The sequence below is a fragment of the Copadichromis virginalis genome, linkage group LG16, assembly GCF_057382275.1.
Source record: "Copadichromis virginalis isolate Kocher_CV1m ecotype Utaka linkage group LG16, C_Virginalis_male_GT1.1, whole genome shotgun sequence".
NCBI lineage: Eukaryota > Metazoa > Chordata > Actinopteri > Cichliformes > Cichlidae > Copadichromis > Copadichromis virginalis.
Window position 1 is genome coordinate 19,771,638 of NC_140633.1, and position 22,692 is coordinate 19,794,329.

Sequence of the window (22,692 nt, forward strand, 5' to 3'; positions counted from 1 at the left end):
ACACAGGCTTCCAATCAGCTCAAAGCAGTCGGGACATTTTCTTCTCACTTTAGGCATCAACACTGCATTTTACATCAGAGGACTGCAGCTCACTGGATATTTTCTCTTCTTTGGACCATTCTCTGTAAACCTTAGAGATGGGTGCTGAAATCACCTCTCCTCCCTGTTATGATGCTCGGTGTGAACTACAGCAGGCTGTGTTGACCTGGTCTACTTGCTCCCATATGACTGGGTGATATTTTAATTTAACAAACATTTGAACAGATGCACCTAATAAACTGGCAGGTGAGTGCTTATACAATTATGTATACAAATGATAAAGCATAGTAAGAAACAAGAAAAAAAAGCTCTTAAACACATTTAATAATAACACACTGACTATACCACAACACTATACTTTAACTATACTTAAAGTGTGATGGTAATAATGAAAAACTCAAGAATAAAATATCAAATTTCCTTTATTTACACAACAAGCCGTATTATCAAAAACAACATTGTCCATACATTTTGTCTAACTTTATTAAATGTGACTTCTTTATTTATTTATTATATTTCTAAATACCAAATAGGCAATATTGCATTTAAACAAAACGATGGATGGGACTCATTTACAAAAAATTTACTTTCAAATGTGAAATAACCAGAGCGTCCTAACTGAGGTTAATGCAGGTAAATGAAGAGTCCCGTGACTAACAGATGCTGACAGTTCATGGTTTCTAATCATTTACTTTCCAATTTAAGATAAACTGCAAGTAAAGGGGAAAAAAAAGTTCAAACTCAGCACCCAGCATCTGACAAGGATAAGAAAAACACCTCACTGTACATTAACTAATTGTAATAGGAGCAGATGAAAGCCTGGGGTTCCCAGCACGTAAAGTCGTTAAACTTCCCGTTTCCTGAAAAAGACGGACAAACACAGGGTAAGAAATAAAGTAAGTGTGTCTAATAATTTAATGTGAGATCAGTTCAGCTTTATTGAATACATTAATCATATTTATTCAGCAACGTAACTTCTTACTGACTGGTTGAATAATTAATTCAGAGCCATCTTATGAGTTTGGGAAAAGTTCGATTTAACTAACATAACTACACATTTTTGCATAATTTGCAACAACACAGACAGATTATCCTTTTAAATAAATAAAGAAAGAAAGAAAGAAAGAAAGAAAGAATGTCCATGTAAGTATAATCAGATAAACACTGTTTTAGGAGCTAGATTGCACCTAGATTGCAGAATTGTTCCGCATAAATTTTCACAAGCACCACCACCACTATTTATGTATTTTGGGCTTCTTTCAGCTTTGTAACACTGGTATCTGTGCGTTAGTGATGCTAAAAAAAATGCTAAAAACAAAAATGAATTAACACAAATGGAGGAAAATGAACTAAAATAAACATCTTGGATTAAACCGACTCATACCCCAAGGCAGAACTTCCAGGCAGTTCTCCTTATTTGCTGTGTTATTGGGCTCCCCTGACAGCCAATCAGCGTAGTCCCATTTGGACCCGTCCAACCAGATGAAGCGACCAGTCTGACATGTAACAAGAGATTAATGAGAGTTAATCAAGAGCAGTAGTTTAACATAATGAGTCTCTAGATACAACACATCAGGGACACGAACAAGGTCTCATAGTGCAGTTAATACAAAGGTAAATCATTATTTTGTGCGCTCAACAAGTTCAAGACCTCCACAGATCCCCAGCTCAAAATACATACGTCTAGAAATCGAAGCCCTCCAATCCATGTGCGCGTATACTTTCCATTTTCCTTCAGTATCATCTTCATCAGCTCAGCGTGGTTGTGATTGCTTGTGATGGAGGCCAGATGGCCACCGGGGAACGTTTGGCAAAAAAGCTAAAAAGGAAACAGTGAAAGATCCACATTAATGTCAGAGTTTATATGGAGTCATTGGTGCTTAAATGGAATTACAGAGGATGCATGAATACCTCAGCATTTGCAGGCGTCTTTGGCCCTTTAAAGAACTGGTAACACTTCTCTCCTAGTACTACACCAGGGCAAGAGCGCCGCCCTGTGGTGAAAATTGAGATTACAACATTTAGTAATTTAGCTGGCCTCAGAATATGCACACATGACTACATTTCTGTCACTCTAATTACTTTCTTTGTGCATATTCAGTATGGGTGTTTTACCTTGCATGGCTTGTTTGAACCTGCTACGATTTTCTTCTTCTGACACCAGACCAGTCGGCTCACCATCATCAGGCTCAATCTGGTCTTCTGTTTCTGGCTCTCCATAGAGCTGCACTTGTGATTTTTCTTCCCCTGCGAGTGGGGATTCCTGTTCTTCAGACCTCGCTGCCATCTTAGCTTCTTCATTTGGAAAATAGTTTTCCATAAGTGACACTGGCTGCTCCATTATGTCCAGCGCTGGCCCTTCTTCCAAGATACTAGGATTTTGAAAAGGCTCTTCCATCATCTCAGGCTCCAGTTCCATCACTGGTTCTTGATCTAAAGCATAGTCCCGCTTCCTCATGAACAACTCCTCTTCTGGCAAAGGTTCAGCTGGGCTATTATCATCTAGAGGCTCTAACTCCATGATTGGCTCATCCACCATTTCATTTTTCGCCTCCTCCTCCTCCTCCTCCTCTGGCTTAGGTTCAATGAGTGACTCTTGACTCTGAAATTCTGCATTTGCAGCCTTTTCTTCTTCTGTCAGTTCTGATTCAAACAGGTTGTCATCATCTAGAGGCTCTAACTCATCCACCATGTCATTGTGACTTTCTTCTTCTGCTTCTTCTACCTTTTCTTCGTACTCTTCTTCTTCTTCTTCCAGACCAGAGTGAGCTTGAAGCTGCATAGGCTCCTGATAATTTTCTTCATCTAACATGTGCTTCTCCTCAGGTTCTAGCTCCATTAGAAGTTGATCTGGCTCAACTTTTACCTCTGACTCCACCTGGAACTCGGGGTCATCTTTGAGCTCTTGGTCACCCTCACCTTCTGGATTAACTCCAGCCATTTGAGCCTCAGCTTCCACAGGAACCTCTGCTTTAGCTTCTTGCTGTGCTTCAGACTTTTCCTCCACCTTAACTTCTGGCTTCACTTTGACTTCTAGTTCCACTACACCTGCTTTCTCCACCTCAGCCTCAGCCTCAGGCTCTGCTTTCACCTCTTGCTCTTCATCTGGCTTTACTTTAACCTCTAGTTCTGCCACATTCTGCTTCAGGTCTTCTTCAGCCACTTTTTCCTGCTGCTCTTTGGAGGGTAGTACGGCCTGTGGTGCAGGATTCTCCACCTGTACATGACCCTGCAGTGGAACCGAGTCTCCCAGCAGAGGGAGCTGGTTTTCTTTAGTTAAAACTGGACTTTTTTCCACACCACGGGGTAGTGCTGGCAATGCCAGAGCCACTGCAAAGAGAAAATATTTGAATAATTACTGAAGAAATCACACAGACATCAAACTTTAATAACAAATGCTATGTCTTTTTTTGGTGGTGATCTACCTTCTAATTGTGGGGGAGCCTGGTAGGCCTGTTCAGTTCAATAGCTAACAATCCTCAACCCAGCTTTGGTTTTGAAACACTATATAAGTGAAGTTGTAAATGTTCTAACCCATTAAAAATAGCAACATAATCATTACTAGCTGTTATATCAATATAACACCTAGAAAGCAGCTCATAATGAGTGAATGAAATGTTTTCATTTGATTGATTACATCTTACAAATGACTTCAAATCTAAATTGATTTCAGCTATTTAGGAGAAAAAGACCGTAAAGAGCACAGATCGGTCACGCTCGAGCAGCCTCTTACCTGCAAGGCTCAGTGAGAGCAGCGCTGGCGTCTTCATCTTCATCTAGATGTCAAAATCTGTAAAACTGTTTCATTGACTGTAGACTGATTGACCATTAATGTTTAGCATCTGGGCTTCAACTGTTGGATTGTGCGCTTTGAATCTTTATAAATAGTGTTAGTCCCTCCCATTTCATTTAAATTTCCCATAAACTCATAAAGGTGGGTCGTCTCCCTCCCTTATCTTGTCTAAAGTGCTGTTTTTTTTCTTTGTTTCCTTCTGGCGAAGTATAAAGTTCATGTTGTTCAGGGCTGCAGACTTGATTCAGAGGTCTGACGTCCAAACAGATCAGAGTAATAAATGATGTCAGTAAGAGACATGAAATCTGATCACTGTTTTCACGTGCGCTTGTTTTCGACGCCTGACACGTGAGCAAATAAAAACTGAAAACGTAAACTGCTTGTTTATCTGTTGGTTGAACTTTGATAGTTTTAGGAAGTAGAACAAAAAGCGTGCTTGACAACAGATATAAAGAAATATTGGCGGATGCCGGTGTTATCTCTAAGCCTCCTAGTAAACGCGTCTATGGTATAAATGTGAAAATCCTAGAACGTTGAGCATGACGTTGAGTTCAGCATCGCTGAGCTTCAAACTCTTACAAGATTTTTAGTAGCTAAACCAATGTTATCACTTTGAAAATAGATGACTTCCTTCTGGAGTTATCGTATTTACAAATTCAGGCGTCCATGATGCCCACCCACACATCAGGGTGACGGCAGTACTTCATCGGCCTTTTACAACTGAGTAGTAAAAGCTGAAGACTGTCTTAAAGAAATACAGTATGAAAGTATATAGTTTCCTAGTAAGGCATGTTGATATTTACCTAACAAACTAACCTTACAAGCTATAACATCAAAAGTTTGTACAGGAATAATTGTCATGTGTCTCCACAATAACCCACCACACAGTCAGATACTGATTATTAATTTATTATTACTATTATCATTTTCTCTCTTGGACAAAATTAGGACCAGTGCTTTTAATTTGCAGTAAAAGCAAATAAAATCAATATTCAGTGCAACGAAATGTAAATATTCTCCATCTAGTTCACATGCAAATATAATATCTTCATCCCTTCACAGTAAAAACTAAAGGTGTTTATCAGATATAGAGCTTGTTTTGATGTTTTTAGGCTTCTCATTCTCTGCACTTCTACCATTAAAGCATACAACAATACAGCAAAAAGCAGTGAACCCCATAATGCACATCTACGGAAAAGGTTCTCACACCCTTACAGTGACTTTCTTTAAGTAGTCAGTCGGGAAAAAAAATGCAAATGAAGGAAAATCTCTGATGGATTTAATGGAAGCAATTACAGTTTATCCAACCGAAACATGTCAGGCACCTATGGATGTGACATCCTGGAGGAGCTGCACTATCTGTGGATCCTGAATGTGCTGCAGGGACCGTCTCATATTACAGCAGTGACAGACAATAACAGAAAGCAAAAGTAGAGAAAAATCAGTCAGGAAAGAGCCAGTCTGTGGCCACCAGCTTCAAAGCCTTTCCCTTTTTTGGGAGGGTTGTCGTGTTGTTGCCTCTCCAGTGCACCTGTTGTCACTTGGATTTTCACTCCATTCAGTTTCCACCAAACCAAAGCCTAACATTAAATGGCAGCTGTGTCGCTCAATATTCATGGACTGTGGTCAAATCCTGATCCTCTGTGATATGTTCAGGTTTTACAAGTTGCTGAATGTCGCTGTTTGATTTATTAAGAAAGAGATCGTCGGCCAGTAGACTGCTGCTTTCTAAGAGTATGTTGGATACTCTTACGCTGAACACCATGGGGATTATTGCAGTCTCTCTTTGTTTTTTGTATGAATGACTGTATTAAATATTTTAGAAACTCTGTGATGAGAGCAAGGGTGAGCACAGCGACAGTCCTGATCTCATAGTGTGGCTCAAGGTTGTTGGTTTGAGTGATATCAACAAAACAGAGCTGGGATCTCTGATAACTTTGGCAGCTCCCAGTTTGGGTTCAGGAGACAGACAACCACTCTACTTTTAAGAATATGTTTAAAACTTTGCTTTTTAATAAAACTTACAGTTATAGCTGGATCAGGTTTCATGCATCTCTTGGTTATGCTCTTACAAAGAACAAATCAGGTTTTTGTTGTAGTAAAGTGTGAGGTGGACAGCTGCTCCGCTGGCTGTTATCAAAGGTCACCGTGCATTTGAAAGTCACCCGTCCTCTGAGATTCACTATCTGACTGACTTTGTTTCTGTATGTTTGTGTAAAGTGAGCAGTGGTTGCTGAGATGTGCTGCTATGCATGTGCATGTGTGTGTTACATGACATCAGTGTGTCCCGCTCCGAGCAGAGCAGCTGGGACTGTCGATTGTGAACAGGTGTTGCAGCTGAGATTTAGGGAGTTAGTGTTTCACTGTTTCTCTTTGTGTGTACTTACGCACACGTGTCTGGATGTATGTCCCCCGTGTGTGTCTTTGTGTGTGCGTATGGCCACAAATGTAAGCATGTGTGCACATTAACCAGAATGAGTGACAATGTGCCGTTGTGTGGGCGCTGGTGGTGAGAAACCTAATAGCCAGAGACACAGTAGCTCAGCAGCAGCTGCCACTTCTCTCCGACTTAGGCTCATCACTGCAGACATATGGAAAACTCCAACCTCTGTGATTTCCATTCTTTATATGCAGGCAAAGGGTTACATGTTCCCAAGAAATACTTAAAATAAGTAGAAACACAAAGGCATCAAATACATTTATTTGTACTATATAAAAGCCTTTCATGAACAGAGCCCTTTACAGTACAGTTACCTCTACAACTGCAATTCTGGAGTTGCTGCATGGTTTGGGACTCCGGTGGACCACAGTGAGAGCCATTATTCATGACTGGAGAAAACTTGGAACAGTGGTGAACCTTCCCAGGAGTGGCCAACCTACCAAAATTACTCCAAGAGCGCACTTTCAACTCATCTAGGAGGCCACAAAAGAACCCAGAACAACATCTAAAAGAACTGCAGGCCTCACTTGTCTCATCCATGGGAGATTTCTGCTGAGTAAAAAACTCCACAAAGTCTCGACTCACATTTGCCAGAAAACATCCTGATGATTTGACTTTTGGGAAAATATTCTGTGGACTGATGAGACAAAATTAAACTTTTAGCAAGGTTTGAGTCCCGTCACATCTGGTGTAAAACTAACACAGAATATCATAAAAGAACATCATACCAGCAGTCAAAGATGGTGGTGGTAGTTTGATGGTCTGGGGCTGCTTTGCTGCTTCAGGATGAAACCATGAATTCTGCTCTCTTCCAGAAAATACTGAAGGAGAATGTCCAACCATTAGTTTGGGTCCCTTGGCTTATAAATGGTCCATGTTTTCACTCCTGCTCTTACTCATATTTGTGTAAAGGATAAATAACATATAAAAATAATTTACACGATGAATGTACATCCAGTAATTTTTAGCTTTCGTTCAGTCGTTTGTCTCTACCAAGCAACAACCTTAAGTGCTAGAAACTGAAGCCAAAGTTGACGTGTCAGGCCCACTTGAAGCTGGCTCCTAAAGTTTTAGTATCTATAGCTACTTTCTCCTTTTCATAACAACTTTATTTTGGGAAAATGTTTTTTCTATAATTCGTCCACTTTGATACTAGAGTTTTGGTGTGGCTGCTTTGACTGTCCAGACCAGGCAGCTGTCAGCAGGTTTCACCTCTGCAGTCACTAAACTGTTGCTATTGGAACCTTTCAACCCCCTGAGGTCTAAGTCATCATTAGTGACTAACCCTATATTAGTCAGCGAAAGGCAAAACAAACATGTAAATATTATTTTGATGTTTCTTTGTTGCCTGACTGGGAAAAAACGATTCAGCTTGCTAGCCAGCATTAGTGGATAAATTAGCAGTCAACCCTCTCAATCAAATTCACCCACTCACATATGGTGTCAAAATACTGTGATGGCAGCAGGTAAAACTAAAGGCCATTATACACTGAACACGTTGTGAAAAATCAACATGAAATTCTCAATTTTACAGATCGGAACTTGCCGTGTGAGTTATATACACACCCAACACAAGAAACTCAACACGTTCTTAAACAAGAAAAGGAGGAAATGGGCATTCTGATTTCATCCCATTTTCACGAGACAGCAGCAACTGGGAGATCTCCATAGTTTGATCCAGCAGTTGAAGCTGGATCACGGCCGCTTTCGTATATGTTTCAGTGTGCCAGTTTGAACTCTTGGGAGCACATCTGTGGAGGCAGGTAAATCCTTTCAGAGAGCCTATGAGCGCACTTGTTGTTCCGACACAAGAAACTGGAAAAATCTCAGTAGGTTACAAAAATAAATGCCAGTGAAATGACATGGTCAGTTGAACTGCTGCATTAAGAATACGTGAGTCCGAAAAATATTTTGACTCACGAAATATTCACAGGGATTTTAAAACCCTTTAGGCTGAGGCTTCAAAGTGTGAAGAACAATCTATTTCCATCTTTTATATACAGTCTGTGGTCTCTAGAGACTACAAAAATGATGTGATGTACAAAAAATTCCAAAGAGCTTAGTGACAATGTAGTTAATAAAATGTGTTTCATGTAACGAATCCTCAAACGCTTTTGTGTTTAATGGCTGAAGAAACCATTCAAAAGCTTCCTTTCTCATTACTACTACATTACTACTCGATACTACTACAGCCGGGCAGGTCCCCCTGTCAGAAAGAAAGGCTCATGTTTCCTCTGAGAGCTTTGTCTGAGAAGAGGGGGTGGTCACCCTGAACTTGTGCACGCGCCCCGTAAGTTGTCCGGGATACGTGAGCGCGCACGTGGCCGTTGCACATGAAACTTGAAGAAGCTGCAGAGAGTTTAGAGTAAAACTCATCTGCTCCACGGACACCGACAGACCTCAGGAAAGAGCTCCGACACCCGAGAAAAGCCATGAAGATGCTGGCGCTGCCTCTGCTCATCACCATTTTGCACAGTGAGCTTTTTATTGTGTTCAAAACTTCAACAATTTCTGTTTTGATACTGAATGAGAGAGTGTGTGCAACTTTTAGAGTCAGCCAATTTTTACGTTGCATTTATACACAGTAACAGTGCAAACATGTATCCATACGCGATGTGAGGTTGAACTACATGTTTTATGCATTTATTTATTTTAATGTCAGACCTTTTTACAGACTTATAAATATGTAATTACGCATTTTCTCCTCTTTCTTTCATTTTATTGCAATATAACAGTTAAGGACCTACTTTATTTTACTAAAGAAAACAACACATACCACCGTCTTACGTGATTATGCAACTCAAGTTTTATCTTATTAAGCTGCAAGAGGCCACCGAAACAAAATGTAATTTTGGGCCAAATTAACAACTTTAGAAACGACTGCATGTAGGCTAAGTGTCAAAACGGGCATTTACGAGGCTCTGATATTTATTGATTGATTATTAGTGTGTGAGTTGTAGAGCTTGTGCGTGATTTCACAGACAGCGCGGAGGAGGTGCGATGTGTTTGGGGAGTGCAGTGGGGGTAGAGATTGTGCAGGGAGTGGCTGGGCTTCATGTTTACACTGAACCCGCTCTGATGCTGTTTGAACCCGAGATCCACGGGCTGATGAGACGGATCACGTGACCCCCGCGGAGGAGATTGAGATCCCAGAGTTTCAGGGAAGATAGCCCCTGACTGACCCTTAGTTGTTAATTGGACTGAGATGAAAAAGCAGTAAAGAAAAAATGCATTTGATGCTGCTGTGGGAATCTTAAAGGCCAAAGGCTGTCGTCCAAACAACATGTTTTACGCAGTTAATTGCGTCTTTGACGTGCATGTGTTTTGATTTTTCTTGTATTTACATGTGAGGACCAAAAGTCCTTGTAGAGATGAAACGATTACAATCTGTTTGTTTAGACACACTGCCTTTTAATATACTCTGAAAATATTTTTTTCATTACTGCACAGGAGGTATCATAGGTGGTTTTTCAGTTAGGTTACAATGTCTCCTTAAAACAGCAGAAACCCTAAAACACGTAACTTTTTTTAATAGTAGAAGCGGATTAAGTTTTAGGGTTTTCAAGTGCACATTTGAATAAAATAAAATATGTAGTGTTAAAACACCGTTATTATGCATTCTGTATTAAAGTAAAAGTAAAAGAGTGCAGGGTGTTCAGGATCAGTCAGCAGAGATCCTCACAAGTGTGTTTTACAGATGTCTGTGCATGTGTATGCTATGCCAGCTGAGAAGGGTAAGGTTACTGTCATAAAGAATGGCTTTGTGTGCAACACACACACACACACACACACACACACACACACACACACACACACACACACACACACAGAGTGTGCCACACAAGAAACATGCATCGCTACATCGCTAGTCAGGGGTTAAAGTGGGATTTGGCAGGTGTAGTTTGGGTGTAGCATTGGAAAAAGAATTACTAAGAAATAAGTTACAATATGATGTTTTTTGGGCTCCAATATAATTTTTATTTATTTTTTAAAATCTGTAGAGGTTTTAATCAGCTGACCTGTGCTGCTACATTATTGTTAACTGTTTTTTAAAAACAAGATATAAGCAAAGGCTTCTGATTTTCAGCTGTTGACACAATCCAGCTAATATAAAAGTTAGAATTCAGAGAGCGAGTCTGATCAGAATCATCATGTGAAAAATAAACTGATGTTTGCTACCCTTTATATACATCCTTTTTTTTTTTTTTTTAGAAGGGGAGAAAGAAAGAGGGAAAGAGAGAAAGCTGAGAAGAGGGACGGGGGAGAAGGGCAAAAGACAAAAACCAACAGAACGGGCAGAGAAAAAAAAAATGCATATATCGATCACCTGGATCACCTGTTGAGAAAGAAAAAAGAAAGCAAGCAGAAGAGAACAAGAGTAATAGAATAAACAACATCACAATGATATATGGGAATATGACAGTAAATACTAAATGTTAAACATTATTGTGCAGCACATAAGATCAACAGAACACAGTGTGCTTTGAGGTAGGAGCCAAAAAGGGTGTAGTTTGTGGGTGTGATCACCCGTGTGTACACCTGTGAGCATGGACGCGCTTGTTTTTTGTTTTTTAAAAGGTTCCTTCATGTAATAATCTGCTAGAGGGTGTGGGGGGGCCACAGCCCCGTCCTCCAGGGCATGAAGCAGGTGTGGAGGAGATCAAAACTCCAGACATCCAGAGGCCCCCAGAACACAAGAGACCAAGGAAGACCAACAGAGGGGCAGCTGCGCCACTGTCCCGGAAAGAGCTGAGGAGAGTCCCAGATGAGGGCTCACTCAGCAGCCGCGGAGCAGAAGCCAGGGGGAGTTGCAGTGACGCGCCCGTGAGCTCCGCCGGCAGCCAGCTGCGCCTGAGTGACCGAGCCCCAGGCCGAGAGGCCGGGGGCACCCCACCTCCGAAGTGGCCCGAGCGAGCCCCAGGCTCCAGGCCCCGATAAGCGGCCGCCAAGGAGTGAGCCGGTGTGTACCTGGACGCCCATCCCCGGACACAAAGAACCACCAACGCACCGATGTCTGAGGGGGTCCACCACTGGCAGGGGAAGTGGTGGTAGGGGGAGATAGGCCTCCAAACCTTGGAGGGCCTGAGGTGTCCCCAGAGAGGTGGCGCCTGACACCCAACCTGACATATAGACACAGACATACAGGCACACACAGATACAAACATCCATTCCCACCCTCATGCTCTCATATGCACTTACTCCACACTCAACCAACGTGGAGACAGACATAAAGAGACGTTGTACACACGATCACACTCCCCAAGCGTACTCTACAAACCGGGTCTAGGTGCCCCCGCCTCTGGAGGGGGGAACTGCACCCAGACCCAGGTGGTGTTTCCCTTTTCCCTGCGGTGGGGGGAGGCAGACCGCCCCGACTCCGCAGCAGCAGGAAGGCTCCACACTCCAGACCGCAGTCGGACGGCCAACTCCTCCTCCTCCTAGCCCCCCTGCTCCAGCAGGTCGCAGAGAATGGGGGTGAGAGAAGACTCCAAACCTCCCTCCACCCGCTCATTGTAGTGTTGATGCATGTGTGTTCTAAGGTGCATTTAAAACCCAGGAGGGCTTGGAGCTACCTGCCAGAGAGCAGCAGGTAAGCGCATGGTCCCTCCTGCTAGCCCTCAATGTCTACGTGTATTTAAAATTGAGAGGTGGGCAACGACGCCAGGGGTGGGGTGTACACCCTGATGGTACTTTGGACTCCGTGCATCGTGCCCACCCCCAAGATCCTATATGTATGTGTAATGAGAGTGTGAGTAATGTGAATGTCTAAGTTGTGGGATAAAATTGAGGCAGAGGCAGCCAGAAGGGGACAGAGGGGGGGGGGGGGGGGGGTAGCCTCCTCTGCACCCTGGTGACATACCCCTACTCCAAGGCCCTGCATGTGTGGGTGGTTGTGGTGGAGCGGGAAGAGGGAGGCAGCTGGAGATGGGGAGGGAAGGAAGGGAGGGGCAAGTGACCCCTCCCTGGGGCCAGCTCCCCCACTGACCCCAGTAGGCACCCCCATACTCCGCGACCCGCCAGGGAAAGGGGGCCCAGGCCCATCCAGACTGGGGCCCAGTGCAGCAGCGCCGCCCGGCCCCACAGAGCCCGGGACAGTCCACCCAACCCCACCACAGAGAAAACTGCACCCACCCCACCATCCACTCTTCTTCCAGACTACATAAGACAATAAACACCCAGGCTGAGATCTTCCTCCACCTCTCCTGTATCTCCTACCCTTTATATACATCCTAACATTGCCCACGGACAACACAGCCTGCTGTGCACCAGTAAACGTCACTACAATACTGCAAACGTATCGGTTTAGCCAACACTAAACTTTACCAGACTGCTTGGTATTTTCACGCAAATTTGAATAGCATAGAATTTGTAAGCTTCAATTAGTTTGTCACATGTATAATTCCAAAATCGGGTTTAAAAACTCTAAAATCAATTAGGACATTATATGTAAGATTTAAATTTCAAGTTTCAAGTTAAACCGATTTCACTTGATGACCATTTCCTACCCTTAAAAATCTTCTTGTCCTCTCTTTTCTTACCTCTTTCTCCATCTCTCACATTTACAACTATGCATTTATTAGCAGTTATTTTATGTAAGACTGCACAGAAGTACTTTGTCACACAATGTTTTTACCACATATTTGTCGTATTTTTCGAGCTGTTTGGAAGTTTTATTTGAAATCACCAGCCAAAAAAATGTCACTCAGTTCATGCTCGCTCCTCTTCTGTATCGCTAAATGCTGGACGGAGTGACTGAAACTTTGAACACCGTTAAAAAGAAAAGAAAAGATGCGTTAAAAGCACAAGTGGGCTGTGGGATATCATTATTTTGTTATTACTGAGCATAATCCATACTGTCAGTCTACAGCACATGAAAAATTAACTCATTGGTCAGTAATATGCATTAATCTGTTTATCGGATTTAACTGCTCGTTAACTGAAGGACCGTTCCAGCCCACTTTCTCCCCATCTTTAATCCTCAAGTACAAGCCTGTTATGTAATTCAGTTTTACTACCAGTCTCCTCTCTGCTGCTTTCAAATGTTTATTTTTTTTTTTACTTAAAGCACACTTACAGCTGATGGTCACGTGACACATTTAAGTTTCACAAAGCAGCTCCGCTTCAGTTTACGTGATGTCAAGGGAGTATCCTGTAACAGCAACCTCTGCGAAGCTTCCAAGTTCTACAATAAAAACTTTATTTCCAGCAAAATTGCTTGCCAATAATATAAAAGTCAGATTTTACAGCCACGTTTGAAGCGTTTATTTATTTTTTAGGTGGCGTGTCACTCTAAATTATTTTCTCTTATCTCTTTCTGAAGGCGTCTGCTTAATGTCGAGGTAAACGTGGGTGTTTGATTGCGTGTGCTGAAGGGACAGATCACTGAAGGCGGTTATCAGGTCGCCTTAAAGCAGCTTGTCAGAGGGCCATCCATCACTTGCATTCCTGCACAGCACCGCTCCTGGCACCACCAGGATGTAGCTCCACACTCAGTGTCTGTTTGTCTCTGTCGGCATGTATTACTATGTTTATGGGCACCAGTTGCAGTTTGAAACTTTTCTTGTGAAGAACATTTTGCGTTGTGAGAACATTCAAGCCCCACAGGTTATTACTGCTGTTCTATACTTTGCGTTAAGGCTTCGACTGGAAAGTCAAATGTGTGTGAGTGCGACTGCTTCCACACAAAAACCAAGCATTAAGCAAACGTCCTGTTTACATATGAGTAAGCTTCTTGTGTCTGATGGTTTACCATGTAGCTCCTTGATCTGAAACTATAAAGATGTTTAACATTTCCATTTATGTGCTCCAGTAAACATTTAAAGATTGTACTCGATGGTCTGAGAGTAAAACTGGTCTTTCACAGGACGCTGATCTTCTCTCTTCTGCAGGTCCTGTCAGTTTATCAGTGACAGTAAGCAGCAGTAAACCCAAAGTGGAGGTTCACGAGCACACTGGTGAGACCGACGCTGCAGTTTTTCACATTCCTGAACATAATTTGTCTGCTATCTTAAAATGGCCACAGTCTTATTGTTTCATCTTAATAAAATATATTTCATATTTAACCTATTGTAATTCCAAATAATAGGAAAACAACAAACTAGATATAAACATATCTAATATCATATTGTCCAATTTCTGTCTTTTTCTCCTCTAAAAAAACACATTCATGTTAACTGAACACTTTCAAATAATTATTCTTTATTGAAAATTGCAACTACCAGAATATATTTCAGAATACATGGATATAAATAAAGAAACACATCATCCGTAGTCATGAGTGTGCATGAGTTGGTAAAAATCAATTCGTTTGAGACATTAAAAAAGGTAACGTAAGGATTAAAGATGAATATTGTTTTACTTTTACTTTTAGACGCTGTGCTGTCCTGTGAGTTCAAGACAGAGAAAGATCAGAACCCTCGAATCGAGTGGAAGAAGAAAGGAAAGGGGGTGACTTTTGTTTACTTTAATCACAAATTCACAGGTGAGTGATGGATCATTACTGCACGCATTTGTTTTTAAACTTAACCTGATTTAATAAAGAAGATTTTGTGTGGCCTTTTTTTTTATGTTTGCTGACACTTTGCTTTGATTGTTTTCTTTGTTCATCATTCTCCGTCTTTTGCACTTTAGGGTCTTACGCTGAACGGGCTAAGATAGAGGGAGCGACACTGACGATACACTCCGTCACTCAGAAAGATTCAGGGGAGTACCGCTGTGAGGTGACAGCCAGCGAGGATCACGTCAACCTCGGAGAGGCCACTGTGACACTTAATGTTCTTGGTATGAATATATTACGAACGTACATAAGGATAGGGATAGGACAGATCTGTGTAAGAGGTGAACACTAAACTATTTCAGGGTGCAAGTCAATGGCACTTAACTCCTGTGATGTGACATGTGAAACAATAACGTACATGTTGGTGGAACCAGGAGGATTCACAGCAAATCTTTTAAATGTGATTGTATTGCACAAATAACTGCAAACAATTCACACAAGCCTCCCTCACCTGAATTGTGAGATTAGGGTGAGGACAGTCGTTAAAGGTGCAATATGTGGAGTAATTTACGATAGAAGCAGTTTCTTGATAGCATGGAGCAGCCACTCTGAATCCGCTCTGCTATGGATAGGAAATTATAACTGTTACCTCAGTGCCCGATCCGTTTATGTTGGACTGCTGTACAGGGTGCTACTCTGAGTAACTACCCCATCTCAGGCTATAGCCATATTACATTAACCTTTGGACCACCATGACTTTATTAGCATGCTAACTTTAGTAGAACTCTCCATTATGCTTGGCACATGGGTTGTTTTGCACAGACAGTGAAATCACCACAGGTCTGTACTGTTTACATCAGGTGTCTCCACTCAGGCAAAACCTCCACATCGGCGCTCGTATATGTGGAAAAGAAGTCAAAACTGAAAGCAGAAGGTGTGTCATCCTTCAATTACATCACAGTGAGGCGACAAATGTTGTGCAAATTCAAATGTCGTGTTCATTTAACAACAGATACATCATAATTTTCTCCATTAAGGTAAAAAAAATGATATACAACAAAGATTTTCTCCATTTCTGTCAAATGTTGATGTCCAAGATACATGGTAATGGTTGCTAGGTGACAGGAGCAGAGCATCCAGTTTAACAGCTAAGAACTTCTGTGCGTCTCTGTCTTTACGTCCTTTTGAGGATGCGATCCCTGAATTTGGACACATCCAATGAAATCCCTGAGACCTTTTCTGCCACTTTTGTTGTACGGTGCTGTTCACCACACCGAAAATGGTGAGCGCAAACGAGCTGTTACACAATATCCGAGCGGCTTGGTAGTGCATAGGTGTTAAAAATGACAATCTATTAATAAATCAGGTTGATTTTTTGTGTTTCAACATTTTTAAAACTTAAATGTGTAAAAGTGCTAGCCAGATGAAATCAAATCAGCCACCCTGCTGCTATGAATGTTAGGCCAGCCACCCACTAGCCATCAGTGAAGTGTGGTATTATATGATGTGGGATGTTAGGTTATCTCACTTCAGATCAAGATGAACTTTGTGATGTCGAAGACATTTTGACATTTCATTCAAAGAGAAAATAGAGTTATTTCGTATCTTTTGGAAAGAGGTAAAAATGGTTTCTTTGACACATCCTCAGCTTGAAATGAGAAAAAATGGGAAAAGTAACATTAGATTCATAACTTGTATAATGTATAATAATATATATATTCTTTATTTTCATTGTGATTTTAATCAAGACACATATGGTACTTTTAAAGGAAACACAATGTTGTGTTCTTCCCTGTGCGGTACATGTGAATATACTCTGCACTGAACGTTTGAACTCAAGGCTGTCAGGCAAAAGTTTACATTGCCTCACTCAGCTTTCAGAAATTATAAATGAATTGACTATTTTGTGCATTCCTGCTCGAAGAGATATGGTTGTTTCTCTGAGGTTCGAGGATAACGACTCAGTAGTTTATGCATTCCTGCCATAGCACAAAGATCCAAGCTTCTAGTTTCCACGTGAAGGTCCAGCACGCACATAGAAATACCTCTGGATGCCCTTTGATATTGTTCCCATTTTATTTACATTTCCAAAGAGAATTTAGATTTTGGGGGTTTTGCAGTTTGCAGCATGAAGTAATGAGTTTACAGAGTATGTGAGATATATTTGGCAAACCACAGAAATTGTGCAAATAACAACTTCTTATAAACTTTATAATCTCTTCCATTAGGATATGTTGCAACAGGCAGACTGTTTTGTGCCAGTGTAGTTTAATTTTCTTTAAGATTATTCACCAACTTATTGAAAAAAAGCCTCATTATTATTAAATCTAAATGTCATTTGAGGTGATTACATATATACTTTCACAAAAATAACATGGTTGCAAAACAAGAGTTTCACGGATAAATTCTGTTGGCACTCTTAATACAAGTCGTGAAGTCACACGTGTCATCATATTGTGGTAAAACTACACACAGTTTCTTTTACATTGTTAGATTTCAATGTAGGTCGATGCTCACATGTTGGTCATTTGTGGACATTGTAAAGATAAAAGAATGATCGCACAAATGTTTTTTGTTGGTGGAGTTCCTGGTTGGCAGCCTCCCAGCTGGCACGTGTGAAAGCCTCACTTTGACTGATATCTCTGGAGTGATGTATGGGAAACATGTTTGGCTGAATAGACACTTGGTTGGTGGCTGCAGGAAATGCACTTCCAGATCAATACATCAATCTGACATAATTTATAACAAAAGGAATCATCAGACCTCTCTAGTTTTGCCTAAAAAAGTCTATTAAGTGATATTACACTATGCAGATGTTAACATTTTAAGCATTTGTAGGGAGACTTTCGTGTTGTCTTACAAATTGAAAACATAATATATTTAAAAAATATATAGTTTTACCTTTCTCTGTCTTTCCCCCCTCTCAGTGCCGCCTCATGTCCCTTCCTGCAACGTGCCAAGCTCTGTGTTTGTAGGGTCAGGCCTGGAGCTTCTCTGTAAGGACAAACTGAGTGTGCCTCCCGCTACCTACCGCTGGTACAAAGACAACAAGGCACTAACAGCCACGGGAGAGACTCCTTACAGCATTGACACAAACAAGGGCACACTGGTGAGTGCTACCTAAAGTTTTCAAATACAATATAATATAATGTACAGAATGTTATACAAGGGTCCAAAAACACAACTGTTATTCCTTTCGTGTACCCTGCCGCCTGCCTCTGTTTGTCTGGAGCAGAAGTTTAAAAGTGTGTCCAAGGTGGATGCAGGGATGTATCGCTGTGAGTCCTCCAACAGTGTGGGGGCGCCCAAGAGCTGTGTGGCCCAACAACTCAAAGTTATTGACTGTAAGTATTTTAAGAAAGTACTCACTGGAGATTATGCATCACGCTCTGGAGACCAAATATTAAAAAAAAATCTGATTCTGCTGCTTCCAGATCCTTTGAATATGACGATTTTAATAGCAGGTGCTGCAGGTTTGGCAGCGTTCATGCTTTTCTGCTGCATCTGTGTGTGTGTCTGCCGACACCGAGGCTGCTGCAAAAGTAAGTAGTGCAGTGCTGCCACAAATGTGTTCAATTCAATTCAATTTTATTTATACAGCGCCAAATCACAACAACAGTCGCCTCAAGAGCTTTATATTGTAAGGTAGATCCTACAATAATACATGCAGAGAAAAACCCAACAATCCTATGAGCCCCTATGAGCAAGCACTTTGGCGACAGTGGGAAGGAAAAACTCCCTTTTAACAGGAAGAAACCTCCGGCAGAACCAGGCTCAGCGAGGGGCGGGGCCATCTGCTGTGACCGGTTGGGGTGAGAGAAGGAAAACAGGATAAAAGAGCGCGTTTAGGCGTGTGAGAAAAACACTCGAGTGCGTCCTGTCATGTAATAATTCTGCATTATTCGCGTAATATGCCAACGATTTGTCACGTCCCGAGGCGTTCCATGGGAATGTGAAAGGTGACCGTCTGCGTTCCTATGCTACGCACCGGATTGTGCATGAAATCGAATGATACTCCCGCTGTAACACACAACCCAGCTGTGTATTCCAGCCCTAACCCTAACCTTAATCCTAACGTTAACCACCACCTTAATCATATTATATAGTGTTTTCCAAAGCGATTTAAGTAAAATAAACGTACATGTGTAGATTCATTCCAAACGGTTCTCGAACTCGTAATATAGGGATGTGTTGGGTGACCAAAAGCGTAATATACCGATGATTTGTCACCTAGCGTAAAATGTTACGCTTTGGGAGTGAGAACGTGTTGTTTTTTCACACCTTCACTTATATTTAGTCCATCCATTTGGACTTGTTTCTCAGAGTGCATGTCAATTTATTGATCTGCACCTAAGCAACCAGATGAGTGAGCAGCTATTTTTTAGGCTGTCAGCAATGGATTCAGCCTTTTATTTAAAAAAAAATAAATACCAGATTAGATGAATTTCGTCTATGGCCGTGGAACAGGATTGAGTTGACAAATGCAAAGTTTAATTGTAAACAAAATTAGAATGAGAACAATCACGTGTATGTGTTTCTGAACACGGTACTTTATCAAATATCCAAGAGCTATTTGGGTGGAAGAGGTCCTCTTTGCCAGTCTTTCATATTAAAATGAATAGTTTTTGCAGAAAGTATTTGGTTATTCTTCTGATCAGGTTGTAATTCTAATGCTCATGCTAATGTTTTGAAAACAACAATAAGGTGAGAAGCACAGAGAAAACAACTCTGATATATGTAGTAACATAGTGTCACCATTTAAAAATGCTCTCGTGAAAGAATCCTTCCTGCATTTAAAGCCTTACCTAAAAAAACCCCTTTCAATTGTTTGGATTTTACTGCTTTCAGATTTACTGTTTTACTGCTCTTCTTATCACTGTTTCTTGCAAGCAGTTGTTTTCACCAATAAACTCTCTTTGCACAACCGGACTTAGCACCAAATAACAGAAAGACACATTTGGTGACTAAATGAAGGGTTTGGTAGAGACCCAACAGAACTAATAAGAAAAACTTCAGTTAAACATAAAAATGACTACTTGAGTAAATCTCTGTATTTTCGAGTTCTCCCAGAATTGAGGTATTGTGACCACAACTGACAAATTTTCATGTATTGACTAATTTTTTCTTTGTTTTTTATTCGAACAGAGAGCAAGAAAACAAAAAGGTGAGAGTTTCTTCTTCCGCCCTGCATGTTGCCCTTATTGTTATTCCAAAATAATAAGTGTTGACTAAACTGCCCTCCCCCTTGCCTTTCAGCACCAAGTCCTACAACCCTCCTCCTCCTCCCACCCGCAATGTGAGTGATCAAAGGCCTCGTTATCAAATCAGGGCTTGTTTTGCATGCATTCATTTGGAATGCAACTGTTGATAAGCTTCCGATAACACCAGGCACAAGCTAATGAAAGGAAATGTGTCACTGTATGTCTCTCTGCTCCCTACAGCTCAAGCACTACAAACAAACTCAGTCCTTCATGATCTGAGGGCGAAGCCTTCTTCCTCTTTGACATCAAACCATCCAAAAAACCAAAGTAACTGCAGTTACTGCTCAAAACACCGGGAGGTTGATCGACTGTCGCCTGCTCGATGCCGTCTGGGATGGAGATGAAGATCGAGGCCTCTTGAAACGTCAAGCAAAAGCAAAGACGTGAAATACTTAGCAACAGGTTTGCTGCTTTGTAAATAAAATAACGCACTGACAGTTTAAAGGTAGCTCAAGCACACGTCAAAATGTATGACTTTACCACTTTATCAAATGCTGTGTAACTGTTTTCACGATGTTCTTTGTCTTCAGTGTTTCAAAACACTTCTAAAATCGGTTTTCCACCTTTACTTGGAGAACGTTTTGGCTCTTTAGTCCCACCTACTGGTCAGGAACTAACCACCCACAGTATTACTGCATACACTAAACCATGGATCGAATCCTTCTTCCTGGTTTCACTTAATATTACATATAGAGATACTATTATATATGTCGTTATCTTTCTCTTCGTGTTTTTACATATTTTTCTAAACCTATTTGTGAGCCGATCTCTTCTGTATTTTTATATCTTTGGTTGTATTTGCTTAAATTCTGATCATATAAATTGAGTGAGAGATGAACAGGTGTCTGCACACACTGAATGACGTTTTGGAAGCTTTGTAAATGTTTTGTACTCAAATCTTGTGATGACTTTAATCCAATAAAGAAAGGATAAGAAAGCTCTTTGCAATTCAAGCTGGATTATTTACTGTCACAGAGTCAGGCACACACTCAGGGCGGGAAGTACAATATGCTGATTTGTGCTGTGACATTAATGTCGGTATGTGTTCAAAGTATTTGTGCAAATTTCAAAGAATAGAAACAGGATTTACATTTAATCCTCAACATTTTGGGCAAAGCTGCTCTCAAAGCAAACTTTCCAAATGCTTTTTTACTCTGCACTGGAAGTTTTTGAACTACAGCAAAACTCCCACTTTATGTAAGATTGCACAGTATTGTGTCCCCTTGTCCCACATATTGTTAACTTTTGACATTTCTATTGGCGTCTTTTATAAAAACAAATTGTCTGCTGCTCAAAGAGAAATGTTTTTCTAGTACTCAAAAACATTGTAATAGTTCTTGTCATAAAAAAGGAATACGCAAGTGTACAAAGAAAACATCGAAACAAACAAGCTCCATTCAAATTGAATACAGTGTACCTGTCCTTCACATACCACAAATCTTTAAACTGCACTCATAGTGTTTCTTCTTTCATCTCTTCTGCTCCAAAATGAGTGACTATGCTATTCTTTGCCACCCGTTTGGTGTCAAAGAGAGAATCTCATTTGGGAACTGAAATTACTTTTAAAGGTCATTCAAACTACTTAATATACTGTAAAAATAATGTTGAAATAAATAAACTGATTATTACTGCACGCTGTGAACATAAGCAACAACAGAATTAATGTGCTTTCCTCTGCTTACCCACTATGATGTGTGGTTTTAAGGACTTGTGTGATATGATCTCTCATCCCCTCTGTGGGTTTTTGTCTTTCCAGTCAGGCTAATAGGAGCAAAACTTTTAATACTAAAGATGAAAGATTTTATAGGAGTCATCACTTATTTGTAGCAAACAGCTTTTTGAGTGTGCACACATTCCTTACATTCCTCACTTGACCACTAGAGAGCAGTGCAGCACTGGCTGTATCTGTTCATACCACCAGAGACCACAGGCCTGTGGCTACAGGATGCCTTTATCTATTATTTGTCTACGAACAGTAGCTCTATTGTCATTCTCCTTGTGTGCTTTTTGTTCTCCTCATTGTGATGCCCATAAATTAAAACCCTGAAATGCACTTGTTTCCTGCAGCTTTTATTCCATTTTCTTTTCCAGGGGAAGATCTATTATCTCTTAATGCATCTATATTTTTTTTTAACATTTGATTCACGTTTTACTCAGATCTTCAAGATCCGTAATGGCTACAGAATGCACAATGTCAGGAACCGGCAGGATCTATTCTCGCACATGGTAATAACCTTTTCTAATGATCACAGTAAGCACATCCTATTGATCTGCTCTCTATGGAAGCTCAGATTATTCTCTGTCTCTCTGGCTGCAAAGGACATTAGGCGAGCTATAAAACGCAAATGTTCTCACAATCTGTCACGTGTGGGGGAAATGTATCCTCAGTGGGAGCCAATTTTGATTTTAGCATAATGACAACACATTTTTGTTTCATTTTTTCAGTAATTAACTGCTCACCATTGGGTGTAGTGTATGCAGATGAGATGCCTTCCACGCTGTAGGCCTATGCATTGTGCAGACACTTTTTATGTCTGTCTGTGTAGTGCACGATGGCCGCTAGCTCTCAGCTTAAAGCAATTATTTCAAAACTCATTAAGGTTATTTTGAATGTTATTTTAAATGCACCAGATTAAGACAGAAATTTCTATTACACATTTAG

General features: G+C 40.9%; 2 protein-coding genes across 2 annotated transcripts; one reads left to right on the forward strand and one right to left on the reverse strand.

The window, feature by feature from the left end:
* Positions 1–443: 443 nt before the first annotated feature.
* LOC146690618 (uncharacterized) lies at positions 444–3,880 on the reverse strand. Its single transcript, XM_085435049.1, has 6 exons — positions 3,773–3,880; positions 2,155–3,369; positions 1,951–2,033; positions 1,721–1,858; positions 1,424–1,535; positions 444–899 (listed from the first exon to the last, which is right to left on the reverse strand). Exons 1-6 carry the CDS (start codon positions 3,813–3,815, stop codon positions 832–834), a joined length of 1,659 nt encoding a protein of 552 aa, XP_085291175.1. The 5' UTR covers positions 3,816–3,880; the 3' UTR covers positions 444–831.
* A 4,795-nt stretch (positions 3,881–8,675) lies between these two features.
* On the forward strand, positions 8,676–20,961 carry jam2b (junctional adhesion molecule 2b). Its single transcript, XM_085435051.1, has 10 exons — positions 8,676–8,747; positions 14,162–14,227; positions 14,644–14,754; positions 14,904–15,053; positions 17,697–17,878; positions 18,005–18,113; positions 18,204–18,311; positions 19,915–19,933; positions 20,026–20,065; positions 20,211–20,961. Exons 1-10 carry the CDS (start codon positions 8,705–8,707, stop codon positions 20,247–20,249), a joined length of 867 nt encoding a protein of 288 aa, XP_085291177.1. The 5' UTR covers positions 8,676–8,704; the 3' UTR covers positions 20,250–20,961.
* Positions 20,962–22,692: the final 1,731 nt, after the last annotated feature.